This window comes from Dipodascopsis tothii (assembly GCF_038497935.1).
Source record: "Dipodascopsis tothii strain CBS 759.85 unplaced genomic scaffold V1510scaffold_11, whole genome shotgun sequence".
In the NCBI taxonomy this organism is placed as follows: Eukaryota; Fungi; Ascomycota; class Lipomycetes; order Lipomycetales; family Lipomycetaceae; genus Neoaidaea; species Neoaidaea tothii.
Window position 1 is genome coordinate 322,081 of NW_027117995.1, and position 27,234 is coordinate 349,314.

Sequence of the window (27,234 nt, forward strand, 5' to 3'; positions counted from 1 at the left end):
GCCGGGTAGCGCCGGCGGCGCGCGGCGGCGCGGGCCGGGTGACGCCGGCGTTGCCAGGGCAACCCGGCCGGGTGACGCCGCTGTTGCCAGGGCAACCCGGCCGGGTGACGCGCCGCCGCGCTTCTCACAGACCGCACTCCGCCGCGGATCAGACACGAGACCCCACTGACGGCATCAGACAACGCAGACAAGATGGTCCTCGAAGCGACGATGATAGTGTACGTATGCTCCCGCCGCCGCTGACCGCAGGATCGACAACTCGGAGTACATGCGCAACGGCGACTACACGCCCACGCGGTTCGAGGCCCAGGCCGACTCGGTCAACCTGATCTTCTCGGCCAAGACGCAGTCCAACCCCGAGTCGGCCGTGGGCCTGATGACGATGGGCGGCAAGGGGTACGCATGTGCGCGGGCGCGCTGACCGCAGGCCGGAGGTGCTCGTGACGCTGACGACGGACCTCGGCAAGATCCTGTCGGCGATCGTGCAGGCCAAGGTCCAGGGCGAGGCCCATCTGGTGACGGGCATCCAGGTGGCGGCGGTACGTGGCGCGCGGGACCCGCTGACGGCAGCTCGCGCTCAAGCATAGACAGAACAAGTCGCAGCGCCAGCGGATAATCGTGTTTGTGGGCTCGCCGATTCACGAGTCCGAGAAGGAGCTGCTGGCGCTGGCCAAGAAGATGAAGAAGAACAACGTGTCGGTGGACTTTATCAACTTCGGCGACGTGGCCGAGAACGCGGACAAGCTCGAGAAGTTCGTCGCGGCCGTCAACTCGGACGACAACAGCCACCTGCTGTCGGTGGCGCCGGGCCCGCACCTGCTGTCGGACGAGATCGCGTCGTCCAACATCCTCGTGGGCGAGGACGGCATGCCGTCGGCGGCGGGCGGCGCGGACGCCGGCGAGGTCTTTGAGTTCGGCGTGAACCCGAACCTGGAGCCGGAGCTGGCGCTGGCGCTGCGCATGTCGCTCGAGGACGAGCGCGCGCGCCAGGAGCGGGCCGCGCAGGAGGCGCAGGTCCAGCCCACGATCGCCGAGGAGGACGAGGCCGGCGAGGCCGCGGCGGCGGACGCGCCCGCGCCCGCGCCCGACGCGCCCGACGCGCCCGCGCCCGACGCCCCCGGCGCCGACAAGATGAACACCGACTAGTCTCTGTACGTAGCCATAACCATCTCTCCCAGCCGCGTGCGCCAGCGCCGCGTGCGCGCGTGGCCGTGCGGCCCGCGTTGCCAATCCGACCGTCCCGCGGCCTTTTATCCGCCGCCCGCCGGCGCCCTCCTCCACGAACGACGAGTATTGATAGACGACACGCAGCGAACATGACCAAGGCCGTGGCCGACAAGAAGGCCCCGAAGGAGTCCTGGAGCGTCTTCCGGCGCTTCAGCCAGCGCAAGAAGACCGACGGCCCCGCCCGGGCCGCCTACATCTGTAACTATCCGGCCCGGCCGCGCTGACGCCAGCCGACACCGACGTCGACGACACGATCATCAAGGCCCCACGCAGCAAGCGCACGGTCACGGACGCGACCCTGCCGGGCGCGCTCGACCAGATCATCTACAAGCCCGTGCCGTCGTCCGCGGGCTCGTCCGCCAGCGCGACGCGCGCCAAGGAGAACCTGCGGCTCGACACGAGCGGCCGCCGCTACCGCGCGGCCTCGACCAAGTCCACGCAGTCGTACGTCATCGGCGACGACAGCTGCGTGCGCGTCAACCTCTACACGCGCCAGAGCGCCGACGCCAAAAACTACGCCGAGTGGGAGGCCTACCTCGACAGCTACCGCCGCGGCTGCTTCAACCTGTCGCGGCCGCCCGCGCCGCCGGCCGTGCGCCCGCCGTTCGAGTTCTTTGTGCCGCCGGTGGCGCCGGCCGAGGCCGCGCGGCTCCAGGTCGTCGACAAGTACTCCAACCTCTCGATCTGCTACTTTGTCAAGCACTACGAGGCGCTCGTCATCGCCGCCCGCAAGACCTTCGAGGCCCGCGGCGTCAGCATCTCGGTGCTCGAGAAGAGCCGGCAGATGGTGCTGTGCGACATCGGCCTCGACCGCGAGGAGATCCCGCGCGACCGCTCGCTCGAGTCCCACGTGCTCCTCTCGGACCAGACCATGGTCGTGCCGGACGCGCGCGCGGACTGGCGGTTCGCCACCCACCCGCTCGTGACCGGCGCGCCCCAGATCCGGTTCTGGGCGTCGGCGCCGATCATGAGCGCCAACCAGATCGTGGGCGCGTTCAGCATCTTCGACTCGACCCCGCGCGACTCGTTCGCGTTCTCGCTCAAACAGCACCTCGAGGAGTTCGCGGCGGCCTCGCTCCAGATCATCGAGCTCGAGATCGGCAAGGCCCACAAGGACGACCGCACGGACAAGTCCGAGAAGGACTCGGGGCTGTCCCAGGCGTCCGACGACAGGGCCGCCCAGAAACAGGCCCTGCAGGCGCACCTGCAGGCCCAGGCCAAGGCCCAGGCCGAGGCCCAGGCGCGCGCCGAGGCCCAGGCGCGCGCCGAGGCCCAGGCGCGCGCGCAGGCCGACCGCGCGGCCGCGCAGGCCGAGTTCTGCGCGCTGACCGAGCCCAAGCGCGAGCGCGCGGGCTCGGTGTCGCCGCCCAAGCCGTCGCCGCCCAAGTCGTCGCCGCCCAAGTCGTCGCCGCCCAAGTCGTCGACGCCGCCGAGCGCGCACTCGCTCGGACACACGCGCAACCCGTCGCCGATGCCGGTCTCGCTCGCCATGACCGCGCAGGTCCAGGCGCAGATCGAGGCGCAGGCGCAGGCCCAGCTGGACGCCCAGGCCCAGGCCCAGGCCCACGCTCTCGCCCTCGAGTCCGCCGCGCGCGGCGACAAGCCCGGCGCCGCCGCCAGCGACGACGAGCCTGCCGACGACGTCCTCGTCTCCAAAAAGACCCGCAAGAAGCAGCAGCAGCTGCTCAAGCAGCAGCAGAAGGAGGCGTCCAAGGAGGCCAAGGCGCTCAAGAAGAAGACCAAGAAGGCCAAGCAGTACGAAGAGCTCTCGGACACGTCCGTGTCGTCCACCGAGCACTACGTCGACGTCCGCGCCGCGCCCGCACCCAAGAAGCAGCACCGCACCGTGTCGTGTCTCTCGAGCGCGTCCAAGGCGTCCAAGAAGGACCGCAAGGTCTCGTTCCACGAGGACTTCACGCGCTCGCCCGCTGGCTTCGGCATCACCATGAAGAAGGGCCAGAACACGTCGCAGGTGTCGATGGCGTCGCTCGAGGACTACCTCGACGACAGCGACCAGCACATCTACCCGGCCACGTCGTTCGACGGGCTGCGGGCCAAGCGCGACGGCGCAAGCGTCTCGCCGCCGTAGCGTCCGGCCCGGTCCGAACGGCGATCGGCCTGTATTCTTACGCCTAATACATCCCGGCGCTGGCGCCGACGTGCTCTGGCGCGTATGTACATGCGCTAGTAGTCCAGCTCGGGCGTCGAGTTGGACGGCGCGTCCAGGTCGCGGTAGCTGCGCAGGGCGCGCCCGCGCGGGTCGCTGTCGGCGCGCTCGCGCTCGCGGTCCCGGTACCGGTCCTTGTCGTCGCGGCTGTCGCGCCGGTCGCGGTAGTCGCGGCGGAAGTCGCGCCGCGGCGGGCTGCGCGACCGGTAGCTGGCGCGCCGCCCGCGGTCCCAGTCGCGCGGCTGCCGGCCGGCCTTGCCGGCAAACTTGGACTCGCTGGCGTCGTTGAGCCCGTACGCGTACGGGTCCGCCGGGAAGTACCCGATCGGCGGCACCCGGTGCGCGCCGTACGCCTGCGCGACCGCCTGCGGGTACACCAGCGGCAGGCCGGCCACGGTCAGCGCCGGCTGCACGAACGCGTCCGCATCCGCCAGCGGCAGCTGCCCGTCTGTCTTGGGCGGCAGCACCCGGCACGGATCGAGCACGTAGTTGTTCACCAGCCGCGCCTCGTGCACGAGCCGGTCCAGCCAGTCCTTGTGGCGCTTCTCGATGTGCTTGCGCACAAACTCCTCGCCCTTGAACAGCTTGGTGCACGTGCCGACCTTGCACCGGAACTTGCCCTCGTCCTCCTGCTTGACGTGCCCGGCCACCGCGTTCTGCACCGTGTCCTCCACGCGCTGCCCGCCGAGCCGGCCCAGGTTGGCTGCCTCGGGGTGCAGCAGCAGGTTCAGCCGCTCGGACCACGACCTGACCCAGTTCTGCATGCGCGCGTCCGGCTTGGCGCTGTCCGCCCGCGCCGGCCGCCGTAGGTGCCCGGCCACGCACTTCTTCGTCAGCTCGTAGTACGAGTCGCTGCAGCACACGCAGTAGTAGCAGAACGAGAACGCCCGCCGCAGGTACTCGACCGTCAGGTCCAGCTGCTTCCGGGCGACCGCCGCGCTCAGCCGCGTCTCCGTGGTATCCTCGGCGACCATGCCCTCCTCGTCCTGGTCGGCGTCCTCAGCCTCCTCCGAGGCAATTGTCTGTTCGACCGCGCGCGTCGCCAGCGCGCGCGCGCGCTCGCGCACCCGGTCCACGGCGCCGGTCATCGCCGCATCGCCAAACTCGCGCTCGAACTTGAGCGCCACCTCGTACGTGAGCTCGAGGTCCTTCTGTATGCTCTCCGGGCTCGAGAACACGTCGTACAGCAGCTTGCGCCGCGCCGGCTTCTGCATGTTGTGCACCCCGACGTGCATGACGAAGTCGCCCAGCTGCTCGTCGTGAATCTTTTGTGCCTCCAGCCGCTCGACCCCGGCCGCCAGGTCCCCGTCCGCCGCCAAAATCACCCACCCGATCCGGTGGAATTTCTTCATCGGGTTCGGGTCCGACAGCGAGATGAACTCGAACCCGGGAATGTCCCGCGCCAGCGCCTCGAGCTGGGCCCGCGAGATAATCGGCGCAATCGTCTTGATGTGCAGCACCTTTTTCTTGGACGGCGCACCCGTGTTCTGTGTGGCGTCCGCGGCCACGTCGTCGTCGCTGTGGTCCGCCTCCTCCTCCTCCTCCTTGGCCCCGTCCTCCGCCGGCCGCGCGGGCGCCGCCTCCAGCGACTGGCCCGGCACAAAGTCCATCGAGAACTCGTCTAGCGCGCCGTGCTCAAAGTCCGTCCAGAACTCGTGGAACGACTTCTTTTTGTACTCCACAATCGTCGCCCGGTACCGCGCCATCGTCTCCGGATCGTACTTCTCCTTGAACCACTCCTCGTTCATGTGCTGCACTACAAATCCGCGCGCCAGTCGCGCGTACAGGTCCCATTTGTAGTCCTCGTACCGCTCCCGCAGCTCGTCCTTGCTCGCTGGCTGCCCATCCTGGCCCGCGCACCAGTCGCAAAACTGCTGGAACGGCACCTGGAACTGCAGCGTCCGGGGGTCCTGGTACCGCACCCTGGGCTTGCTTTCCCGCGGGAACGAGTCCGCCCGGTGCGACGGCACATAGTAGTCGCCGTCGCGCCCAGCCTTGGGCACGTATCGGTCAATGTGCGAGCGACTCATCGCATATTACTGTTCGTCAGCGCGTCTGCTCTGCCCGCCGTCCGCCGCCGATTGCTGGCCGGCCGCTGGCCGTCTACCACGCCACCCGTGCGGCGCCACTGGCGCTCACAGGCCGTCCGAGCTCGGCCAGAGACCCGCGCCGGTCAAGCCCCATCGTGCCACAAGTCCCGCCCTAGCCGAGACCATGTCTGACAGCAAGCGCGCGCCCGCGCACCGCTCGCAAGACATTTCTGCAGGGCACTCAGATCGCCCACGGCAGGCCCTCGAGCCACTGCCCAGATCGAAAGTCGCTACGCCATTAGCTCCGCCCTGGCGATCCTCGCAGACTCTCCAGAAATGTCCCGCGCAGTCGTCCGACGGCCAGCAGCCCGCAATGATCACCTACCTCGGTCGCAGCGCTTGGCAGAACGGCACACGACGTGCAACGGCGCCTGCAGATACTGTCGCACGCTCGCGCTCGCTAACTCCTGCAGTCTGGCCACGTCTCCGTGTCCGATCACACGTTCGCACGAGAGTGTATCAAGCAAAATAGCAGCGCGGTAGCGACGCGCAGGCCAATTGAGGAGGTCGGACAGGAAATGCGGTAGTGTTTGGTAGCATTGGGCGAACGATGCGGTTGTGGTGCCTGGGCCCCGACGGCGCGAAGGTTATGCAGTTTTGTATAGTAGTCTAATAGTCATCGATCAAGCAGATCGCGGCTAAATACGCGGCAGAACAGCGACAGGAACCCTGACAAGATATTAATCTATATAGTGGTACATTGGGTCGGATATAGGAAGATAGCGGTAACCAAATAGTACAATGAGGCGGTGGGACAGGTAGGAGGCACGCCCGTAGGGGTGCGAACAATTGTAGAAGACCTTGAACTGAACGCGCGGACAGTAACCCGGAGGATATTAGGACGAAAGACGCAAGCACAGTAGAAAATACACAGGTCGTAAGCGGAACGTGAGTGGCACGGAAGAATTGGGGCGGCGGGGCGCAGAGGGGCAGGGGGGCAGCGGACGGCTACGCGCCGTCGGACGCGCCGTCCGCGCCATCCACGCCGGGACCCTGTGTGGGCGACAGGCCAGGTGATGACGAGCCGACGTCAGTGAGCGCGGACTGGGCCGCGGCCGGCGCGGCGTCGGACGGCGTCTCGGAGGCGCCGTCGGCGCCGGCTCCGAGCTGGGCCAGCTTCTCCTTCTCCTCGCGCTCCTTCTCGGCAATTTCGGCCGCGGTCAGGAAACGGCCGCCCTGGCCGCGCGGACGGCGCATGGCGTGTTTGTGGCGTGACTCGTGCAGGTACGGCCGGCGGCCCTTGGAGACCTTGAGCGACTCCTCGAGCTTTGCCCGGGCCAGGCGCCGCTTGAGGATGCGGTGATACTGCTTCGCGTTGACGTACAGCGGCTGGTCATTCTCGTCGGCCTCGCCGGCCTCCTCGTACTGCTCAGCGGGCAGCGGGCTGCCCTGGGCAAGCTCCGCCTCGTCAGCCTCCAGAGGCCGCGCAAGTCCGTTCTGCTGCAGATGGTGAGACTGCAGGTGGTGCATGTCCGTGGCCGGCGAATGGCCTATCCGGTCGTGCAGATGCGGCTGGTGCAGCATCGAGCCCTGCGACGGTATGGGCGGCGAAGGCTGGCCATATGCGGGCGCCCGCAGCGGCGGTGATTGCAGCTGGAGCTGTTGGGCGCCGTTGCCGGCGTGTTGGTGCTGCAGCAGCGACAGTGATGGGCCGTTCAGGTCCGGCAGCGCGGCAGCAGGTAACCCGACGAGCTGCGGCGAGCCAGTCGAGGGCGCGTGGAATGGCAGCGAGGGCGTGCCCCCAAAGTGCCGTTGCTGCTGGTGGGCGTACATCGCGGTCGGAAAACGCGCAATTCACAGCGCACGGCGCGTAGCTCTCACAAGGAAAAGCAGCGGGGCTGATTGCCGGAGCGACGGTGGCAATCGTCTGGTCCTCTAACCGGGCTCCGGACGGGGACCGCTGACGGCAGAGACAGCCACGCTATCGGCTCGTCGACACCGAGCCGGATTCGGTCAACAGTCGACCAGGATGCTTGACGTGATACTCAAGACGCCAAGCTGCGTAGGCACTGGACGTCAGGGTATGTGACCGGTCGGGCAGCTGTTGTCAGGTCTGTCGTCGTCGTCAGAATACCTGCTGGGGTACTTTTCGGCAAAAGAAGCGTCTGGGCTCGAAGGTTAGGAAAAAATTGCGGGCCTAGAAACGCGATGCATAAAGGCGTGAAAATTCTACACATGTGGACCATATGCCACATATTTGACTACTTGTGCGATACCGTGTTTCGTCCGGCCAGGTCCCGGCTGGCCGATGTCGCTGCGGCACTTTAGGCATCTGGATACACGCCACAGGCCGCCGCACGCGTTCTGGGCTCCGCCTCAGTGGGCTGCACCTTCACCCTGGGGTTCCTGTTATGCGTCCGCTGCGTGGGAATTCCGCCTGACCGCGACAGTGTTGAACGCCGTGCCTGTTCCGGCGACCTGTGGCGGTGTTCTTAGGTAGCACACCCCGTTTCAGAGTCTTGCAGTTAGACTACTGCTGCTCTAGAATCAGTTTGACATAGTCTCGTGGCTCATTTGACCTGAGAGCGCCCAAATTGTGGCGCGGCTCTATAAAATACTCAATGGCGCTGTTGCTGCCTGTGGCGTGCACTCAGCCGTTGCAGGTCTCCAGTCTTGGATTCTCCGTCGTGAGCGGCCTGGTCAAGCCTGGCCACGTCTCGGCGTACCATCTATACGCAACAGGTGGCGATGCACTCACATACGTAGCGACCGTCGGAAGGCGAGTTCCACATATACAACGTTGCGGGCCTCGAAGCACTTCCAGCTCATAGTCGTCGGCTAGTCCGCTATATAGTTGTCAGCGTGGCGTTGGTTGTGGAGGCGCAATATGCAGCACGTGGCTGATTGCGGCGGTGCCGTATGCTCACGTAAAACAGGCTGCAGTCATTCAAGTTGCACCATCCTCACCGAGACCGACCCGAGCAGAGCACGCAACTGACGAGAATCGCATGACCACATTAAGCTATATCCTACTCCAGCGTAATACCCCCGCAGCTCAGATTTGGTGTCTGATATTATGTAGCCACCTGGTTACCGCTGGCAACTGCTGGTCGCCACCTCACACATGCACGCTACGCTACGAATAGAGAAATAGAGCGGCACTAGTGTGAAAAAGTTCGCCCGTTCGTGTCAGCTCCCAGCATGTTACAGACAGGAACGGCCGATGTCGTTCGCCATACTCTCAATTTGGCAGTGGGAGACACGAGAGCTGGCATCAACACGTGCAAGGACCGATCTGAGCAGCCCCTCCGCCCTCAGGGTTAGTTCGCGAGAAAGCTGTCTCGGAGTCGCCATGAGATGCTAGAGGCTGATCGCAAAATTCTCCGCGATCGCTTGTGAATTTGTAGCATTGATAATACTCTCAATCGGCAGTAAGTCTAGGCGTCGAGCACAGTATGATCTGAGCCGCACACTGTGCGGCTCCATGCCGCGCGATTGAGCCGCACAAACGTCTATAGCATGCATGCGGCTCAAGATGTCCGAGTCACGTGTTGACCGGTCCGGAAAAACTATTACGTTAAATAGCTGAGTACGCACGGCGCCCACACCTACACGCTCCGGTACTAACCAAAACAGTACCGATGGGCACTATGAGTTTCACTACGGGACCTGCGGCATGACTGGGCTGCTTCAATAGTGCGCCTAGTGCTGGCATGTGCTAATTATGGGTGCACAACCGTTTCTATGTGCCTAAGACCGGTCGGCGCTGAAGTTTTTCCGTTCGGACTACAGCTGTCCATGACCGTCCGTTTTGTTGGGCACCGGCTCATAGTGCACCGAAGACCGTAGCGGGTAACATCTCTAGCCATGCGTGACTTCGCTCGATGTGACACTGTTGAGGCGTAGAGCTGTAGCGCACTCGACCCGCTTCGTAGCTTACTGCCGGTCCTCCGTTGTCCGTCGCCAGCTACTTCGGAACTAATATGCCTCCTGTGTACAGGACCTAGCTATCAGCGGTAAACTACCGGAGAAATACGGCCCGAGGACCCTGGAAAGAAACCGGTGCCGGATCTTACGCCATCGCCAGACGCCGCACTTCGGGCATGGCATGGATTTTGTACTGGAAAAGATTCAAGTTGGTGTCTCTTTACTCTTACATGTTTATTGTGTGCTATGACAGCTTGCGTACCCGATCATGATAACAAACAAAACCAACCAGACAAATGACCTAGTTTATTTTCCCTCGTGCTTCTTGTAGATGTCAAGAACCTTCTGGACCTCGAGTTCCGAACCCAGGAAGATGCCAGATCTGTCGTGGATTTTCGACGGGACCATGTCGAGAATACGCTCGGTTCCAGTAGTAGCCAGTCCACCGGCCTGCTCGATGAGCATGGCCATCGGGAAGCACTCGTAAAGCAGACGGAGCTTGCCGTTCTTGCTCTTCGAGTCAGCCGGGTAGGAGAAGATGCCGCCGTAGAGGATGGTGCGGTGCATGTCGGCAACCATGGATCCAATGTAACGGGCAGAGTACGGCTTGCCTCCCTCCTTAGGGAACTTCAAGCTCTCGAAGTACTCGCGAGTAGGCGCATCCCAGTAGCACATGTTACCCTCGTTGACCGAGTAGATCGAGCGAGACTTCGGGATCTTCATGTTCGGGTGCGTCAAGATGAACTCGCCCAGAGCAGTATCCAGGGTGAATCCATTGACACCGTTGCCAGTGGTCAGGACCAGGTTAGCCGAAGCACCGTACATGGTGTAGCCAGCGGCGACCATCTCCTTGCCCGGGCGCAGAACGTCCTCAACAGTACCAGTCGAGCCGGGTTGCTATGACATCAGTGACTGTCTCAAAAAAAACTACTCCAGGATACTTACCAGCTTGTAGACACCGAAAATCGTGCCAACCGAAACACCAGCGTCCAGGTTGCTCGATCCGTCGATAGGGTCGCACACAACACAGTACTTTCCGTCGCCCTCGAACACAATGATCTCCTCCTGCTCCTCGGACACGAGGACCTTCACCTTGCCAGAAGCCTTCATAGCGTTGATAAAGATCTCGTCTCCAATCACGTCCAGCTTCTTCTGGTCATCGCCGGTGGCGTTGCTGGCGCCAGCAAGTCCAATGAGGTTGACCAGCGTCGCCCGACGGATGTTGTGAGCGATGAACTTGAAAGCAAACTGCAGACTGTTCAACAACAGGGTGAAGTCACCCGTAGCCTGAGTCGCATAGCGACCCTGCTCGGTCAAAATGAACCGAGTAAGCGTGACGATATCAGTCTGGATGTTCTCCAGGCCGTCGATGTCAGCCGCCGTCATTGAGCCGTTAGCACCAGACATTGTATTGGTAGTATGTGGATCGTGAAGTGCTATTTGAGATACAGTGTGGAAAATAGATTAATGGGCAAGTTTATTATTATATACTTCCGGAACGCCGCGACCACTTCACGAGATCATAGTATTATATAATACAATTGCCCGCCTATGGGCCCGCGCGACGTACATGGATCTGGCGATGTAGTCGTACTGTCGAGGCGTGCGGCCAAACCATGCGCACTAGCCGGGTCGATGTTTATCAGAGCTTACCGAAAGTGATGATGCCTCCCTTCCGAAAGAGGTAGCCACCCGCACCCGGCGGATTAACCCCGACCCTACTAGCCAGGACTATGGGAAACTAGCGGGTCTCCATGACGGTAAGCGACCGCGGCGGCGTAGGCGCAGTGAATGCGACCTGTTCACACGTACAATTCCGATGAAAACGCAGCGGGAAGGTGGTGGGAGTGAGAGGAAGCGACACCCGGCCGTCCGGCCGTGCGGGTTACCCCGGCATCGACTGTTGGTATAGCCATCCCAACCAAAAGATGGGGTACTCCTAGGTCAGCTGCAACGGACAGCCGGGTTGCTGTACGGGTCGGCGGCTCATCACGGGTCGAGGCAGGTCACGAGACTCCGGTGCGGGTCGGGTTGCGGATGCATGGACGGCTAGGGTTAGGCTTCGGGTACACTCCGATAGGACCCGCTTTGGGCCCGGTGAGTGCTCGGCGTGCTACAACACTCGCGGCGCAGTGAGGGGCAGTTGCGTATTAGGAACTGGTACGCGACAGCAGCTTTAGAGTAGCCGCGCCACTACCGACGATCACAGCGTGAGCATAGCCACAACATCATGTAGACAATCACTTTGAATTTACGCTGAGTGGACGGTGCTCCGGGCTTTGATGTCCAATGGCAGCTTGCAGTCGGCGAAATGGAAGAACCGAATGAGTCGACGACGGCCAGTCGTTGCAATGCTCTTTACCGATGCGGGTGGACGCTCAGCCGACCTGTGGCTAACTTGGCCTCCGGAGAAATGCCGGCCACAGATGAAATTCCCAATGTCATCGTTCCGATAGTAATAATGTGTGCCTGAGCGTGACATCACATGAACGAGAGGCGCCGACCGCGCCAGACCAAGGCGCCACAAGCTCGCAGGTGGGCTGTAGCCAGGATCAGACCCGCCGGGCGTCCGGTACGTACGCATGGAGTAAAATGCTTCGCTCGGAATAAACCGGCTGTCTCAACACAACTCCGAGAAAGCTACTGCGGCGCACGCGTCAACGTAACCACCGGGTGGAGATGTACCGCAAGCAGAGTGCCGTTCGGCTGTAGTCCCGGTGGGATAGAAATTCCGCCCCCTCCCTCCGCGGCCCGTACAACCGATGGGGGCCGCGCGTGAACCGGCGTTACGCCGGCCGGCACACGATATTATATCCTATTATGGGATTCAAGGAAGAGGGCTGATCGGCTATATTGAATGCCGAGCTCGTCAGATCGGACCGTGCTGGACGGCGACTCAGTGATTTCGTAATTTCGGTCCTGCATAGTAGGATCCTAGTGAACAGCAAAAAGTCCATGGTCGCGAGCTCGAGCATCCGCCATCAGCCGACCCGCCGCTGCGCCTTTCTACAACAACGTCCTGGCCTGGTAATTTTACGACACATGTATACCCATTAGTTCAGTGGCATGTGAGTATGTTCTGGCCCGTTCTACCGAGCATCCCCGCTCGTTTCCATGATTTAAAGCTAGATCGTACCGATTATCCCACTGATTGCAGGCCGGCATATGACGTTTTAAAGACAAGTTGCTGGTGCTTTTGCCGGTCATAGCGCGTAATACTTTTGGGTGTAAATCAAAACGCGTTAAGGACGCGGCTGATTTCTGAATCCCCTGCTCTCGATGTCTGGCCGGATGATGTCTCGATGTTGTAACTGTCTTCGCGACTCTCTGTATGCTCACATCCCGCAAGTAGCGCCAGCTGTGGTCGAGCTCCAACGCCTGGTTCACGCTCCTATGCAACCCACCCTCATAATGTCAAGCAAAACCCTAACCAATGTTAACACACCCAAAACCCTAGAACCACCAGCATAAATTTTTTTAAAAAATATTTTCCTCTTTTTCTTTCCTCATAATATTTACAGCTGTCTTAATAGGCAGCACTACATCGCATAATGAGAAGTATTTAGTAATCGAATACCTTTGGCATACTATGCATTCCACATTTCTGGTGAGTGACGGCCCATGATTACACCACTGGCTTCTACATGATGATCAAAATCGCTTTTTCAAACTAGAGTTTATGATATTCTATGATTTCTAAACGTAATTTGCATGTCAGCCTGATCCTGTTGTCAATGGTGATATTAGTCATGGATGCTTTCAAGTTCATATGCTAATTAACAGATACCCATGACTATGAATTCCTCCTTGACTGTGCAGGTTTTGATAGATAAGGTAAGAAATATATTTTCGACGTTCGCAGGTATCTTTCAATGATGATCATACAAAACTAAGCTGGAAATTACCGGCTGAATCTTTATGTTGAAATCGTTTTGGCACCTTTCTCTGAGTTAGATACCTGTGAACAATGTGTTCCTTGATCATCGCTAACGTATCAGGTAATTCTTACTGCAATGCTGTAGATCCTAGGATGACTTTTTGCACTGGGCACTGATACTTCAATGAAGTAAAAGTGAGTGATATGCATTTAGTGGGCCTAGAAAACCCACGTTACTGAGACTGGATCGAAGTTGCATTCTTGGTCGGACATGTTTTAATAATATGTAGTAGTCCGGTCTATGATCTGGTTGAATGAATTTCATTCGTTCCAATTGCAAACGGTAATGAATTTTTATTATATGAGACTGCACAAGATGATACAATTAAATCAAGACAAGCATATGTCCGAGTTCACAAAGAAGACACCTTTGACGTCTGATGCTTCTGTCTCATTCGTTTTATAAGATGAACAATTTGCTGACACCAGCGTAAGCTCCCATAGATGGTGAAGACTTCAACTTCATGTGAAGGTAAGAACTTCGGCTCTTGCAATTTTTCATGATGATCAATTATCACGACGGTCGACTGCGCCACAAGTTGGCATTGATGATCTGGCCTCTGACAGGGCCCTTTGAACTGAATAAATTTTGCAAGAGTTGCATTCGCATTTTGTCGGAAGCTAACGTATCTTGATAGACGTAGAAATTGAATAAAATATTTACACATTCATCATTTTTTGTTGAGGAGTTTGTTCTGAAGCTTCGCAAATTCCTCTTCTGTAGGCATTGACGAACTGCCAGCTTTGGACTTAGACTTCGTAGTTTTCGATTTCTTGCTGCTGGGATTCCCGGACGAGTACTTCTTCTCCAAATCTTCGAGAAAATTTCCCATTCGCGCAGCTTGCCGCTTTCGAATGAGAGCGCCGAGTTCAGCTTCAGACCCGATCACTTTGTCGACCTTTAATTTCTTTGCCATTTCTTCAGCTTCAGCTGATTCCTTCTGGGCGACCCGGCGTCGTTTAACACGCTCGGCTTTAGCCTCGCCAGTGTATTTCTTGTAAGCTTTGACTTCTCCCGCGTCGATCGCTTCGTCGATAATGCCTCGGAAGCGTTCTTCATCCTCCAAAACATCTGAATGCACCACGTTTTCAAAAATCACGTCCAAGGATCCTCGCGACGTCGCATAAAACTTCAAAATGTCCTCTCGTTCCTGTCCGCTTTCACGATATTCTCGTTTGTCTTCCTCGATTATTTCCTTGGTGATAGCACGTTTATACATCTGATCGAAAAACTCCTTCCAGCTAAAGTCAGACGCACTCTCTTCCAGAGAACCCGTCTCATCGTATAGCCTTCTGCGTTCAGGTTCAGATAGCACGCCATATGCAAATGCGATCTCTTGAAAGCGCGTATGGGCAGCCTCTCTGTTCTCGGGCAAACTCTTGTCCGGATGATGTATCAAGGCGAGTCGACGGTACGCCTTGCGCACGTCTGCTTCAGATGCATCTTTCGTGATTCCAAGACATTCGTATGGATCTATTCCCGTAAACTCGTCGACTTCGTTCACGTCTGCCATTTTGATAGCCGTGTACGCGTCGCGGACTAATTAATCTGCATGTATAGTAGATCACCTGACATGTTGTTCACGTGATGCATATGTGTAATAAGTTGTCAGTTTCAATATTATATGGAGCAATTTCATTGATGATCGGTTCCTGCGTATTTTGCGAGGTGCCACAGTAGGCCTAGCGAAGGTCATGTGCCCTAAATGTCACACAAATTATAAGCAGTATTCCGATCGTCCGCAAATTAGGCCAATTTTCTCGTTCATTTTAGCCGCAGAGAGCATCCAAAAACTTTTTCGCTCAGAAACGTGTGTCATTTCCACGTAAAGTGTCATTCAAAAGTCACATGCTCACTATAGTCTTCCTCATGCTTCTCCCCATTACGGCTTCTTAAGCGGTATTATACACGGCCTGACTACATTGCTTCTTGCTTTTAAAGCGAAGACGACTACCAGCTGGATTCTGAGCAGTGGTCGTTTTTGACGGTGAAGCAGACCGATAATAACAGAGGTCTCTTTTCAACTCCTCGGAGTCGATCGACGGCTCAAATCGAGGCTCTTCGGAACGAGCTGAGGTGAATCCGACGGCGACAGAGGTATGGTCATCGAGTTTTCGATATCCTTTGGCTTCGGATACGCCGGAATTTGCTGTGTTCACATTATTGCACCGCACTTCCGCGCCTACAACAACTAAACTGACGAGCAGACTACCTCCGCGCGGCTTCCATCATGGTTTTACGACTTTCGCTACAGGTATGATCTTAGCCATACAACCGATAGTCCAAGACTGGTGGTCATGTAGCTAGACTACTTGAACCACTGTGATCGGTTGTGCAGGCGCAAGGCTGACAATTTCAGTCGGCATCACGCACGACCGCCCACCGGATACTCGACAACTGCTTCGTTCAAAGCCAGTCTTTGAACATTGCTCGTCGTGGAATATCTTCCATCACACGGACTCCAGCTTTAAGCAAGGGATCGTTTCGAGGTATGGTCAGTGTAGTGGTGATTTTTAACCCTAGACGCCGCTGTCAAGCAAGCGTTTCACAGCCCAACTAGAGCAGGAATTGCCCGGGATGTTGTCCGGGAGGTCTTTATTAAGCGCTATGCATCGTCAACATCGATGAACAGATTGCTGGCTTCGCAAGAACAGTCGGCCAATCTGGATCCTTCTAATGCCAATGTTCAGGCGGAGTTTTACCGCTCCCTGCTTTCGGCAAATTATCCCAACGTCGTGGTCGAGCGATTTGAGACCCCAAACGTTGGCTCCAATGCTGAGTGTGAGCGTCTGTATGTGACTGCGCTGGAACGCCTTGGCGAAGTTGCAAAGGCCGAAACCGTTCGTCAGACGATGCTCCGTGGTGAAGAGCCTCGCTCAGTTATCTGGAACAGCCCGAATCTCGGCCGGGGAACGGGTCTCAAGTCTGATCCTATCCACGTTGTCCTGCAAGAATCAAAGTTCTCGGTGTTCTTTCGCCTTGTCCGTTTTCTTTTGGTCTCATTCTTCACTGTCTACGTCCTTCTGATTTTTGCAACTGTTCTTTCTGATTCGTCGGGTCTCTTAAAAGGGCCTCCCCAGACCCATGAGCACTTTGGAGAGAACCAACCTACGGTTAAGTTCTCTGATGTCCACGGTGCGGACGAAGCTCGTGCGGATCTGGAGGAAATTGTTGATTTTCTGCGTGACCCTTCGAAATTTACTGGTCTTGGTGGTAGACTACCAAAGGGTGTGCTGCTTACTGGACCTCCAGGCACAGGAAAAACTCTTCTTGCTCGTGCTGTTGCTGGAGAAGCGGGTGTTCCCTTCTTTTTCATGAGTGGTTCGGAGTTTGACGAGATGTATGTTGGCGTGGGTGCGAAGCGTGTGCGTGAGCTCTTTGCTGCTGCTCGTGCCAAGGCACCGTCGATTGTGTTCATTGACGAGCTCGACGCTATCGGCGGACGCCGCAACGCTCGCGACCAGGCCTATGTGAAGCAGACTCTGAACCAGCTGCTAGTCGACTTGGATGGATTTTCGCAGGCGCAGGGAGTCATCTTCATCGGTGCCACGAACTTTCCCGAACTTTTGGACAAGGCCTTGACTCGACCTGGCCGTTTCGACAAGATTGTGAACGTCGGTCTCCCCGACGTCCGCGGACGCGCTGCTATTTTACGCCACCACATGAAGAAGGTTGAGGCTGCCCCCACTGTTGACGTCAACATCATCGCTCGTGGTACGCCTGGATTTTCCGGGGCGGATCTGCAAAATCTGGTCAATCAGGCTGCCATCTATGCTTCTCAAAACAACGCAGTGTCGGTCGACAGCAACCACTTCGAGTGGGCCAAGGACAAGATTTTGATGGGCGCTGAGAAAAAATCGATGGTTTTGACGGAGCGCACTCGTCGTTTGACTGCCTATCACGAGGCTGGACATGCTCTTGCTGCTATGTATACACCGGGAGCTACCAGCCTTTACAAGGCCACGATCCTGCCTCGCGGAGGAGCTCTTGGTATCACTTTCCAGCTACCTGAGATGGATAAGTACGACCAGACCAAGAAAGAACTTCTCGCCGAGCTGGATGTGTGCATGGGAGGCAAGGTCGCCGAAGAGTACATTTACGGCGCAGAGAACGTCACCTCGGGTTGTTCCAGCGACCTGCAGAAGGCGCAGAAGGTTGCGCGTAGCATGGTCACTGCGTTTGGCATGTCTGAGGCCGTTGGTCCTGTCGAGATGTCTGGCAGCTGGGACAACTGGTCCGCAGCCTCGAAACAGGTCGCTGACAGCGAAGTACGCAAGCTTCTTGTCGACTCTGAGAAGCGCACTCGTGAGCTTCTCACGGAAAAGAAGAAGGAGCTTGTTTTGCTCGCCGAGGCCCTACTGGAGTACGAGACCCTCGAGAAGACAGAGATGGAGAAGGTCGTGCGCGGCGAGAAGATTGATAAGATGAAGACGGTCACCAACACGATCATCAAGTCACCTCCCAGTCCGCAACGGCTTGTCGGCCCGGGCGTCGTGCCTACGCCCGCGAACTAGAGACCGGTTCTCTTCGTGTCTGGCTGAAGCCCTCTATCTCAACTCAAAAATGAAAAAAAAGCGATAGTAGTGACTGCTCGAAGATGCATATAGACAGCCACTAATGCTCTTGGCTAAAGTCCTCTGCTTCATTTTTTGTCTCCTTGGACATTGTGATGATTTACCGTTTAAGAGCATTTGCTACGTCACAGCGGCATGTTGACTGACTCGATCGTGTGTTCAGTGCTCGGCAGTAATGTCTGGTTCGCACGAGTACTTCGATCAGTTCCCTGTTTTCGAATTTTGTATATGTTTGTAGTACGTCACCCTTGTATTTATCATGAGCTACTATTCTATACATAAATACGATAGGCTATATACCATGACCGACGAAATACGGTTGTCGGACAGATGAGATCAGTGGTAGTAGAGAGTGAAACGCGTGTGTCGATCGCGGCGGTCACCAGCAAAAAAAGCTTAACCGCAAATTGGCGGTGCATCACCACTTGTACTAAAACACGAAAATCAAACACGCAACGAAAACCCCGACCGAGATCAATCAAACATCGACAGTCGCGTCGCTTGAAGGGACAGATCCAGTCAACCTGGATCCACAAGATTGATCACCGGGTCGATTGGAACAGTCTCTATAGCCGCAAGCATTGATCGCAAGGAATCGACTGCGAGGCGTTGTACCTGTTCTGATATCGGGGAGGACGACACGGACCGCAAAGAAAGATCCGAATCACCCTCAAACGGTGGAGGCTAAATCGGATGGCAGACGCTGGGGGAGAGGATTCGCAAGATGCGATTCTCCGCTCGCTGCGATCTCAAGTCGAGACGCTCGAGCATGAAAACCGTCAAAAGCTCGAGCTGATAGAGAAACGAAACAGAGAGCTCACTGGTTTGACCGGAGAGTTCGATGAACTGCAATCTAAATACTCAGAGAGCAGAAAGACTGTTGCTGAACTTGAAAACAAGGTCCAGCAGGCTGATGCCGCAAAGCTCTCTTCGAAGGTAGGTCTTGACCGGGCGCGTGGCCCTCATCGGCAGAAACGGCGGTACAGCAATCTGACATTGCCCTAGTTCCGCGAGCAGAACCTACAACAGGAGCTCGAGCTGTTGAAAGCCAATAATGAATGGCTGGACTCGGAGCTTTCGACAAAGTCCAAAGAGCTGAGCACTCTCCGGCGCGAGAAGTCGTCGCAGATCTCACAGCTACAAACCGAGCTCGACACAGCAATCTCGAATCTGAATGCGTCCGAGAAAACCAAGGAGTCGCTTAGTGACCGCGTGGGCCAGCTTTCGAAAAGCCTTGAGGCCGCTCTCACCCAGGTGAAGGCTCTTAATGACGCCAATACCGAGCTGGAGGACAACTTCCGGACCGAAATGAGTGCGCAGCAGCGTCTATCTGCCCTATGGGAGCGGTCAGCTACCGAAGCCCAAGCCCGTGTGGAGGATCTCGAGGAACAGCTAGGCGCCGAAAAGGACAAGACAGCGCAACACGCGGCCAGCTGGCAGGCGATAGCCGAGAAAGAACGTGACAGGGCCGACGCTGCCGAGTCGCAGCTTGCTATCCTGGAGTCAGAGATAGAAAAGCTGCACGCGGACGCTGAGGAGAACGCCGCTGCAGATGAGCAGTCTGCTGGGGCCGTTGCCGCGGCCGCGGGATCGCCCCTACCGTCTACTCCTGGAACCGCTCGCAGAGGATTTGAAGGATCGCCAGTTGCGATGTTTTCCCCGTCCGCGCATGCCATCTCGCAGATTCAGAAGAGTGGCGTTTCCTTGACTCAACTGTACGCGGACTTTACCAAGGTCAAACATCAGCTTGAGCACGAAAAGCGCCGCAATCGCAGCTTGCAGAAGAACTTCGATGACCTCATCCAGGACCTCGAGACTAGAGCACCAATTATTCAGTCTGAGCGCGAAGAAGCATTGAGAATGAAGAAGGACCTCCTCGATCTTAGCGTGTTGCTTGATTCCACTGAGCAGGACAAGGAGCAATTTGAGAAGAAAGTGTTAGAGCTTTCCTCGACTGTAAAGGACGATGAGCGTGCCATCAAGATTTACCGCCAGCGTACGTATGTGATTTTGGCCTTTCCTAACTTCCTCAGAGGTTCATGATTTGTCCAGACAGGTGCAGCAACTCATCATCGAGGTACAGATTCATTCTTCTGGTAACGGTCCACTCAGCGTCGCGGAGCAAAAGGCGCTGAGACAACTTCTGGCCGACACGGAACACACTGGTGGTGCCAAGTCAGACACGGACGTCCTGATTTCTGATCGTCTGGTCCTGTTCAAAAACTCCATTGAACTGCAACAACAAAATGAAAACCTCCTGCGCGTTACCCGCGAACTGGGAGAGAGGATGGAGCGCGAGGAAGCGGCCACGCGCAAGGCCATGGAGGACCTCGAATCGGCGGCACTCTCTGACGCCCGTGCTAAGATTGAAAAGATTTCTGCGGATTACAGTAGCATCAACACCAAACTGGAGGCTTGCATCCGTGAGCGCGACATGTTTAGAGAGATGCTGGGTGCTCAACAGGCTTCGACGACTCCACAAAAGAGCGCTCCCGGCACTCCCAACGGAGGTCGTGCCTTGGGAGCAAGCACCGAGAGAATGGGCGGGGTTCCAGAGAGCGAGTATGCTGATCTGGTAAGGAAATACGACGAGTCCACCGCGACTTTGAAGGAGCTCCACGCCCAGTTCGAGGCCTACAAGACCGAGACGATGGCAGACTCGCGCACTTTGAGTACTCAGATGTCGAATTTGACGCAAGAGCGCTCTACTCTGCAGGTCCAAATTGCCAAGCTTGAGAGTCAACTTCAGCTGGCCGGTGAACGTCACAAGATTCTTAGCGATAACTACGATCTCACCAAGAAGGAGAGCGACGAGATGAAGGCGCGTAGCTCCGAGCTACAGGAAATGCTGGCCCGACAAGACTATAAAACCCAGCAGGTTGCAAGTGAGGTTGTTGACCTCAAGACCTCACTGGAGAGCATGCGCACCGACAACGCCAACCTGAAGGCGGAGAAATCTCTGTTCAAGTCCGTGCAGAATCGATTGCAGCAGGACAACGATGCTTTGAGCGAGGAGCGTACCCGCCTCAGCAGCATGATCACCTATCTGCAAAACTCGGAGGCTGAGCGCGAGAAGACCAACTCCGAAACTCGTCGCCGCCTTGTCACTCAGGTTGAGAATCTGGAGACAGAGCTTCAGTCAACAAAGAAAAAGCTTGACACCGAGACCGAGGAGCTCAAGCGCGTGTCGATGCTCAAGGAGTATGAGCTCAAGGAGAGCCAAGAAAAACTCAGCAAAGTCACTGCGGAGCTGTCTGGTAATAAGGAGTCTCTCGGAATTGCTCGCACTAAAGAAGAACATCTGCAAGCTCGTGTGGATGAACTTTCGGAGAAGCTCAAGGCTTCTCAGGAGAAGATCGAGGAGTACGTACGCCAGAATGAAGAAGAAGGATTTAGCGTCGAACGCAGTCTTGAGAATGAGATAGAAAAGCTCAAATCAGACTTGGACGCTGCCGTTAATGAGCTCACTGAGGCTCGTGAAGCGGCTACCAACCTTCAAAGCATCGCATCTGCAGCTGAAGAGGCGCTGCAGGCGATGAACATCACCCATGATGACTACAAGGCTGCAATGGACGCGCAGCTCGAGGCTCGAACGAAGGAAGTTGCCGGCTTGCAAGAGAGGTTGCAATTCGTGTCTGACGAGCTCAGCAAGTCACTCGATGACGTTTCGAAGCTGAACGATCGCCAATCCGAGATCAGAGAAGCTGCATCGGAGGAGAAGAAGCGTCTCGAGGCCGAAATCGCCCGGCTCACGGAGGGAGAAGATAAGCATACCGCAATGGTCAAATTTATGCAAGAAAACCTGCGGAAACAGAGCGAGATCGCACTCGAGTCCCAGCAAAGCTACGAACACGAACTAGTGAAGCATGCGGCCTCTCTGCAGGAGCTCCAGAAGATGAAGAGCGCTGGCTCGGAGCTCGAGCAGACCATACATGAGCTTACAAATGAAGCAACGAACGCCCGCAACGCGCTTGACCAAGCCGAGGAAAGCTGGCAGACCCAGCGTGACACATACGAGAGCGAAATCCAGCAGCTCAGGACACGCTGCGACGGACTCATTGAGCAGAACAAGCTGCTCCATACCCAATTCGAGTCTTTCAACCAGCAGTTTGCCCAGGCGCAGCGCGAACGTGTTGCTACCGCTGTGGTTGAGGGGGAGATATCAGCAGAGGGTCTGCTTACCAACGCGCTACCGCAGCCTCCATCGCTTTCAGATCTCGGACTGAGTGAGTCCGTTGATGATCTTCGTGAGATCATCAAATTTTTGCGCCGCGAAAAAGAAATTGCCGATTGCCAGCATGAAATTGCTCTCCAAGAGTCGAAGAGACTAAAGCAGCGGCTTGATCACACAACCTCAACGCTGGACGAAGTCAAACTTCAGCTCGCACAAGAACAACAGCGGGAAGCCAATTCCAGCCAAAACGCTAAAGAGCACGAGGAGCTCATGCAGAAAATGAACGAGCTTAACATCCTTCGGGAGAGCAACATGTCTCTGCGAGAAGAGACTAAAAGGGGCACCGTCAAAATCAAGGAACTCGAAGAGAAGGTTGATTCACTCAACGGCAAAATCATGCCTTACGAGGAGAAGATCTCCACACTCACCGCAGAGATCGAAACCAAAGAAGCGCAGGTCAAGCTCATACAAGAGGACAATGAGAGATGGAAGAATCGTGCTCAGCAAATTCTCCAAAAGTACGAGCGCGTGGATCCTGTCGAACTTCAGAATGCCAAGGATGAGGTTGTAAATCTGAGTGCCCAGGTTGCCACCCTCACCAAGGAGAGGGACGAGGCAGTCGATGCGGTCAAGAAGAGCCAGTCAGAACTGAGCTCTCTTACCGCAGAGCATGAGAAAATCAAGCAGGAGCTTGCAGAGTCCACCGAGAAGCTGACCGCGACAACTGAATCGCTAAATTCGTGGACTACCCGGTTCAACAAGCTCAGGGGCGAGTCGCAGGAGAAGCTTGGAAACAGACGTGCAGAGGTCCATGCTCTGCGAGAAGAAGTCGCTCGACTACAGGCTCAGATCAACGCTCTCAAAGCAACTTTGGAGTCGAAAGAAAAGCAGATCAAGGAAACCCAGACCTCTTCGGCTGGGCTTCAACAGACCATAACACAGCTCGAGGCCGAGCGCGACGGCTTGAAAACAAACCTGATCACGAAGGAGAAGGAATTGGCCGAGGTTCGTACGTCGGCACTTGTGGCCGGAGCGTCCTTGGAGGGTGGGTCTGGATCGGCTGAAGAGATCGAGAGCCGTATCAACGCTGTCCGGGAAGAACTTCAGCAGCAGCACACATCTGCACTCGATGCTGCTATTCAGGAGAAGGTGGCTGAAATGGAAGTCCAGAAGCAAACGGCAGTAAAGAATGCCAGAGAGATGTCGAAGCGCGAGGCTGCTATGAGAAACACATTGCTCGAGCAGAAGGCGGAAAAACTCAACAAAGAGAAAGCGGAATTAGAGCGGCAGCTGAACGAGCTGAAGGGTTCAGCTGCTACACCCACTACGCCAGCTGCTGTTTCGGCCTCGACAGCTCCGGTGAATGTGCCGGCGATAAATTTGCCAAAGGCGCAGACCCCGGCGGTCGCAAAGGCGGCCACAGTGGAATCAGCTAGCCAGCAGAGCACGCCGCAGCAGCCGATGTCTCAGAAAAAACTCAAGCAACTCCGTGCTCAACAGCTTCGTGCTCAAGCTGCTTCGCCCACGCCAGGACAGACTCCGACAAGTGCGCCGGGAACCCCGCAGACTTTGGCGGCATCCGTGCACGCTTCGCCTGCAACAGATCTACAAGCACAAGCACAACCATTTGTGCCTCAACGGATAGGATCCCCGGCAACGATATCGGGCGGTCCCATCACACCAGAGCAGAGCATATCAACTGAACAGACTACAGAGAGTCCAGTGTCTGCTGCAGACAACACGGCAGCTGCAGGTACCGCAGATGCACCGAATGCGGCAGTTACGACCAAGGCCGTCCAGCCCGTAGCAGCGCAGAGCGCTGCACAGGCTGGCCAGGGTCAAAAGGGCCAAAGACAAATTCGCGCCCCGCAGTCCCGAATCGTCCCCCCCGGGACAATTGCCGGCCAGGGCAAGGCCAACCAGGTGGCACAGGGGGCGCAGGCCGCGCCCGGGACAGCAGCTACGACTGCAAGCTTGCAGGCCAGCATCCATGCTCCGACCGCTGGTCCTAGTGCCAAGAGAATGATCCCGAAGCCTTCTAATGCCCAGCAGCGTCTGCAGTCTCAGCTTCCACAACCGCAGCGTCCTGGGCTGAGACAGCCCGCTGCAGGCATAAAAAAGCAGCCTGGAGCCAAGCCGGAGGCTAAAGCAGGTGCTCAAGGCGGAGGAGTTCCGAAGCAGTCCATAGTGGCTGCTGTTACGGGCAATATCGCTGCCACTGCGCCAACTACTACAACGGGGTCGGCTAGTCAAGCGCCGGCATCTGCTTCCGCGTCTCAGCAAAGCGTGGGTCAGGACAATGGCCTAAAACGTGCACGTGAGGACGATGGCTCTGAGCAGGCAGCTGCTCCGGCCGGCGGCTCTGAAGTAGCCCAAACCACAGCATCAGGTGGCGGAGGTGCGCCTGTTGCTTTGAAGAGGAGACGCGAGGAGCCACAATGAGTGCCGCTTTGCTATCTCGTTTGTCTCGGTCTTAAAGTAGAAGCGTCATTTTTTGTTATGCTCGATAAATAAAATGAAAATATTATTCACTAGTATCAATGCGTCTGTCTAAAGAGACCAGAGTAGCTTGTATTCATCTCGGCTATTATCCGCTGGGCTGGCCCTCGGAATGCATGATCTATGACCTCACTGATGGTAGCTTGGCTGAGAAGCCGTCAGAGTATGTGCAGTATAGCTCAATGTCTCAATAATTTTACGATCTCATGAAAATCTCGCGCCAATTCAAGACATTGCAGGCAGTTCGCAAGTCTGGCTGTGTACGGAAGCTCAAATTGCTATAACGTCATGATGACTGCGAAGCTTGTCTGCCGCATATTTGATTACGCTATCACTAGTCCCTGGAGGCACAAACTGGGAGTTATGAGTTTCGGGGCCATCTCGTTCCTAACAAGAGTATGCATTACCCCTTGATGCACTGAGGCCGATAGCGGTACCCTAACCGAAAATTCAACAAGAGAGAAACGCGGCGGCTTCGTATTCAAATCGGAAAGAATGGTTTCGTATTTGAGGTGTTGCCATAACACGTTCGTTTGTTGTTTCAGAGAAAGACAATGTGAGACCAGGACAAAAAATACAGACAGCGACAAGCTGCCATTTGGCAACTGTGCGAATGGTGCGACTGATCCTCAAAGTGTTAAACATCAGCTTCGCGATATACATGTCTACCAGTACTGTGCTCACTCAAGAGGGAAACGGCGCACAACACGCGCTACGATGACGTCTACTCGTATTAGGCTGAGATCTGTCAAGGAGGTCTTACCAGGAAATCTAGGAGAGAATTTCCCAGATGATATCCGCCCGGCATAGGCGGGAGCTGGCCAGCTTCGGAAGAGCCGCAATATCTGGAGTAGACCGGTCTGGTAGCAGCCCTGTGGATCGACGCGATGTTACTTTTGCTGGCAGGGCTGCAAGACGCCACCCGTTATTGGTTAAATATCTCGTAGCGCGGTTACACATTCACCATAAAATTATGGAGTGGTCCCTGGAGCTAGTACATGTACGGACATCTTCGTCATGCCAAGACAGCACTGCACAACAGAGAGTAAGCGAGAATAATTAAGGTACTAGTCTTCACTCACTCTGTCGGTGCTGTGCAGGGAGCGTTCGGTAGTCTCACCAATCCAGTTTGGTCCACGGGGGAAGGCACGGTAAATGGTACCTGAGCTTATAAGTTATATCAGGAACCGCCCCGCCCTCTGTTTCTACAATTGTTTTGGTCTTGTAGACCAAGGAGAGTTTTTTTGAGATTGATTATATGAGCCCGGTTTATACACATAGCAGTATCTTTCCGCAATCACAGTAAGCACGAGGTCTACAGCGTCGTTGATTGGAGTCTTCCGTTTGTTATTAAGTGAAAATGCTGCGAAGTGCAAGACTTCGATTCGCAATCCTTGCGATTGCTCTGTTAACAGCATTTACGGTGCCGGCAAATGCAGCGCACATACGCCGCGATGGAGACTCGGATGAGCTTTCTACAACTCCTACAGCAATAACCGCGGCACCGACAACGATAGCCATGTCGTCAGACGCTGTACTCCTTACGGACTCTGCCTCACCGACAGAGGAGGCCACTACCGCAACTACTACTTTTGCGGCTACCACAACGCAATCTACGGCAGCCACGATATCTTCGACGTCCGTAAGCCCATCCGGAACAGCGACCGCCGTTACGGGCACAACTTCGACGACGTCGTCTGCTGCTTCTGCGGAGTCGACTGAAACAGACTCAGGAGCTTCATCGTCGTCGCTTGATGGTAGTAGTTCATCTTCCAAGAATTCTGGCTCTAGCACCACTGTCGTTGCTGTTGTCGCATCAGTTATTGGCTCGTTGCTCCTTCTGGGGCTCGTCTTCCTTTCCATTTACGTGACCCGTCGCCGACATCGCCGTGAAGAAAAAGTTCGTGAGGCTTATACGTTTTCACAAAGATCAAACTCAGGATTCGGCGAGCCTAAGCCATTCATTCCAGCTGAACCCATAGCGACGACTATGCCAAGGTCAAGTCGATTCTCGCGCAATTCTCTGCGCTCAATATTCACGCCGAGACAACAACAGGCATACACGAACATGGACCATGGCCACGCGCAAGTATACAATCACCCACCTATGCCTAGTAGAGCTCATGCTCCATATATCCCGGGATGGGATGGGAACGTGGACCAGAGACGGCATGCAGTCATCGACGACACTGCTTCTAGTCTTGCGTCGCAAAATATGTCGCAAAACACATATCTGAACGACAAATCGCTACCATCCAGACCGCCGCCGACTCCGACATTTAACAGAGTCCAAAGATAGCGGCCGGTCCGCAAATCTCCATACGATTGATGTCCCCAGCAACAGTCCACTCGTTTAATTTATAGCACGCGTCTCGCAGGCAACTTTGATAATGTCGGCTGTGCATTAACTACCTCGGAGTTGAGGGCTGCACACTGGAAGTACATTTGGCGTGTCAGAGTAGGGATGTATACAAAATAAATTGCATATGGGCAGGTCCCGTCTAAATTGATACGTGGAACGTAATTTATGTGATTAGAGCTTCTATTTCACGCTATTGAAATGATTCGAGTCTACCAATGACCCGAGTCGACAGATCAAGCCATCATACCTTTGATTCTTGTTAGTGCGTGGTTCGTACTTGCTCTGTCGCGTCTTCTCGTGAGTACTTGCTACGCATGTGGGATTTTAACAAGCCGT

The 27,234-nt window shown here is 56.3% G+C and overlaps 9 protein-coding genes across 9 annotated transcripts; 4 read left to right on the forward strand and 5 right to left on the reverse strand.

Annotated features, from left to right (window-relative positions):
- Positions 1-192: 192 nt before the first annotated feature.
- V1510DRAFT_393187 (uncharacterized protein) lies at positions 193-1,160 on the forward strand (the record flags this gene model as incomplete). Its single annotated transcript, XM_066931810.1, has 4 exons — positions 193-218; positions 250-396; positions 428-539; positions 571-1,160. 4 exons carry the CDS (start codon positions 193-195, stop codon positions 1,144-1,146), a joined length of 861 nt encoding a protein of 286 aa, XP_066789593.1. The 3' UTR covers positions 1,147-1,160.
- Positions 1,161-1,181: 21 nt separating this feature from the next.
- V1510DRAFT_433850 (uncharacterized protein) lies at positions 1,182-3,387 on the forward strand (the record flags this gene model as incomplete). The annotated part of the gene is made up of 2 exons (XM_066935527.1): positions 1,182-1,425; positions 1,458-3,387. Coding segments are annotated over 2 exons (2,103 nt in total), but the record flags the coding sequence as incomplete, so codon positions are not given.
- Positions 3,388-3,411: 24 nt separating this feature from the next.
- On the reverse strand, positions 3,412-5,424 carry V1510DRAFT_363706 (uncharacterized protein; the record flags this gene model as incomplete). Its single annotated transcript, XM_066931152.1, has 2 exons — positions 3,412-4,881; positions 4,996-5,424. 2 exons carry the CDS (start codon positions 5,422-5,424, stop codon positions 3,412-3,414), a joined length of 1,899 nt encoding a protein of 632 aa, XP_066789595.1.
- A 1,101-nt stretch (positions 5,425-6,525) lies between these two features.
- Positions 6,526-6,816, reverse strand: V1510DRAFT_356015 (CCAAT-binding transcription factor (CBF-B/NF-YA) subunit B-domain-containing protein; the record flags this gene model as incomplete). The annotated part of the gene is made up of 1 exon (XM_066930895.1): positions 6,526-6,816. A coding segment is annotated over one exon (291 nt), but the record flags the coding sequence as incomplete, so codon positions are not given.
- Positions 6,817-9,657: 2,841 nt separating this feature from the next.
- On the reverse strand, positions 9,658-10,737 carry V1510DRAFT_363676 (fructose-1,6-bisphosphatase class 1/Sedoheputulose-1,7-bisphosphatase; the record flags this gene model as incomplete). The annotated part of the gene is made up of 2 exons (XM_066931148.1): positions 9,658-10,248; positions 10,297-10,737. 2 exons carry the CDS (start codon positions 10,735-10,737, stop codon positions 9,658-9,660), a joined length of 1,032 nt encoding a protein of 343 aa, XP_066789597.1.
- Positions 10,738-13,827: 3,090 nt separating this feature from the next.
- Positions 13,828-15,107, reverse strand: V1510DRAFT_110035 (uncharacterized protein). The gene has a single exon (XM_066930235.1). It carries the CDS (start codon positions 14,800-14,802, stop codon positions 13,960-13,962), a length of 843 nt encoding a protein of 280 aa, XP_066789598.1. The 5' UTR covers positions 14,803-15,107; the 3' UTR covers positions 13,828-13,959.
- Positions 15,108-15,178: 71 nt separating this feature from the next.
- On the forward strand, positions 15,179-18,167 carry V1510DRAFT_415519 (ATP-dependent metalloprotease). Its single transcript, XM_066933609.1, has 3 exons — positions 15,179-15,543; positions 15,649-15,778; positions 15,813-18,167. The coding sequence occupies exons 1-3, from the start codon at positions 15,520-15,522 to the stop codon at positions 17,801-17,803; spliced, it is 2,145 nt and encodes a 714-aa protein (XP_066789599.1). The 5' UTR covers positions 15,179-15,519; the 3' UTR covers positions 17,804-18,167.
- V1510DRAFT_415526 (uncharacterized protein) lies at positions 18,168-24,585 on the forward strand. The gene is made up of 3 exons (XM_066933610.1): positions 18,168-18,799; positions 18,869-19,859; positions 19,897-24,585. Exons 1-3 carry the CDS (start codon positions 18,557-18,559, stop codon positions 24,477-24,479), a joined length of 5,817 nt encoding a protein of 1,938 aa, XP_066789600.1. The 5' UTR covers positions 18,168-18,556; the 3' UTR covers positions 24,480-24,585.
- Positions 24,586-25,216: 631 nt separating this feature from the next.
- On the reverse strand, positions 25,217-26,981 carry V1510DRAFT_406849 (uncharacterized protein; the record flags this gene model as incomplete). Its single annotated transcript, XM_066932395.1, has 5 exons — positions 25,217-25,408; positions 25,619-25,698; positions 25,985-26,341; positions 26,404-26,488; positions 26,949-26,981. 5 exons carry the CDS (start codon positions 26,979-26,981, stop codon positions 25,217-25,219), a joined length of 747 nt encoding a protein of 248 aa, XP_066789601.1.
- Between the last annotated feature and the right edge of the window lie 253 nt (positions 26,982-27,234).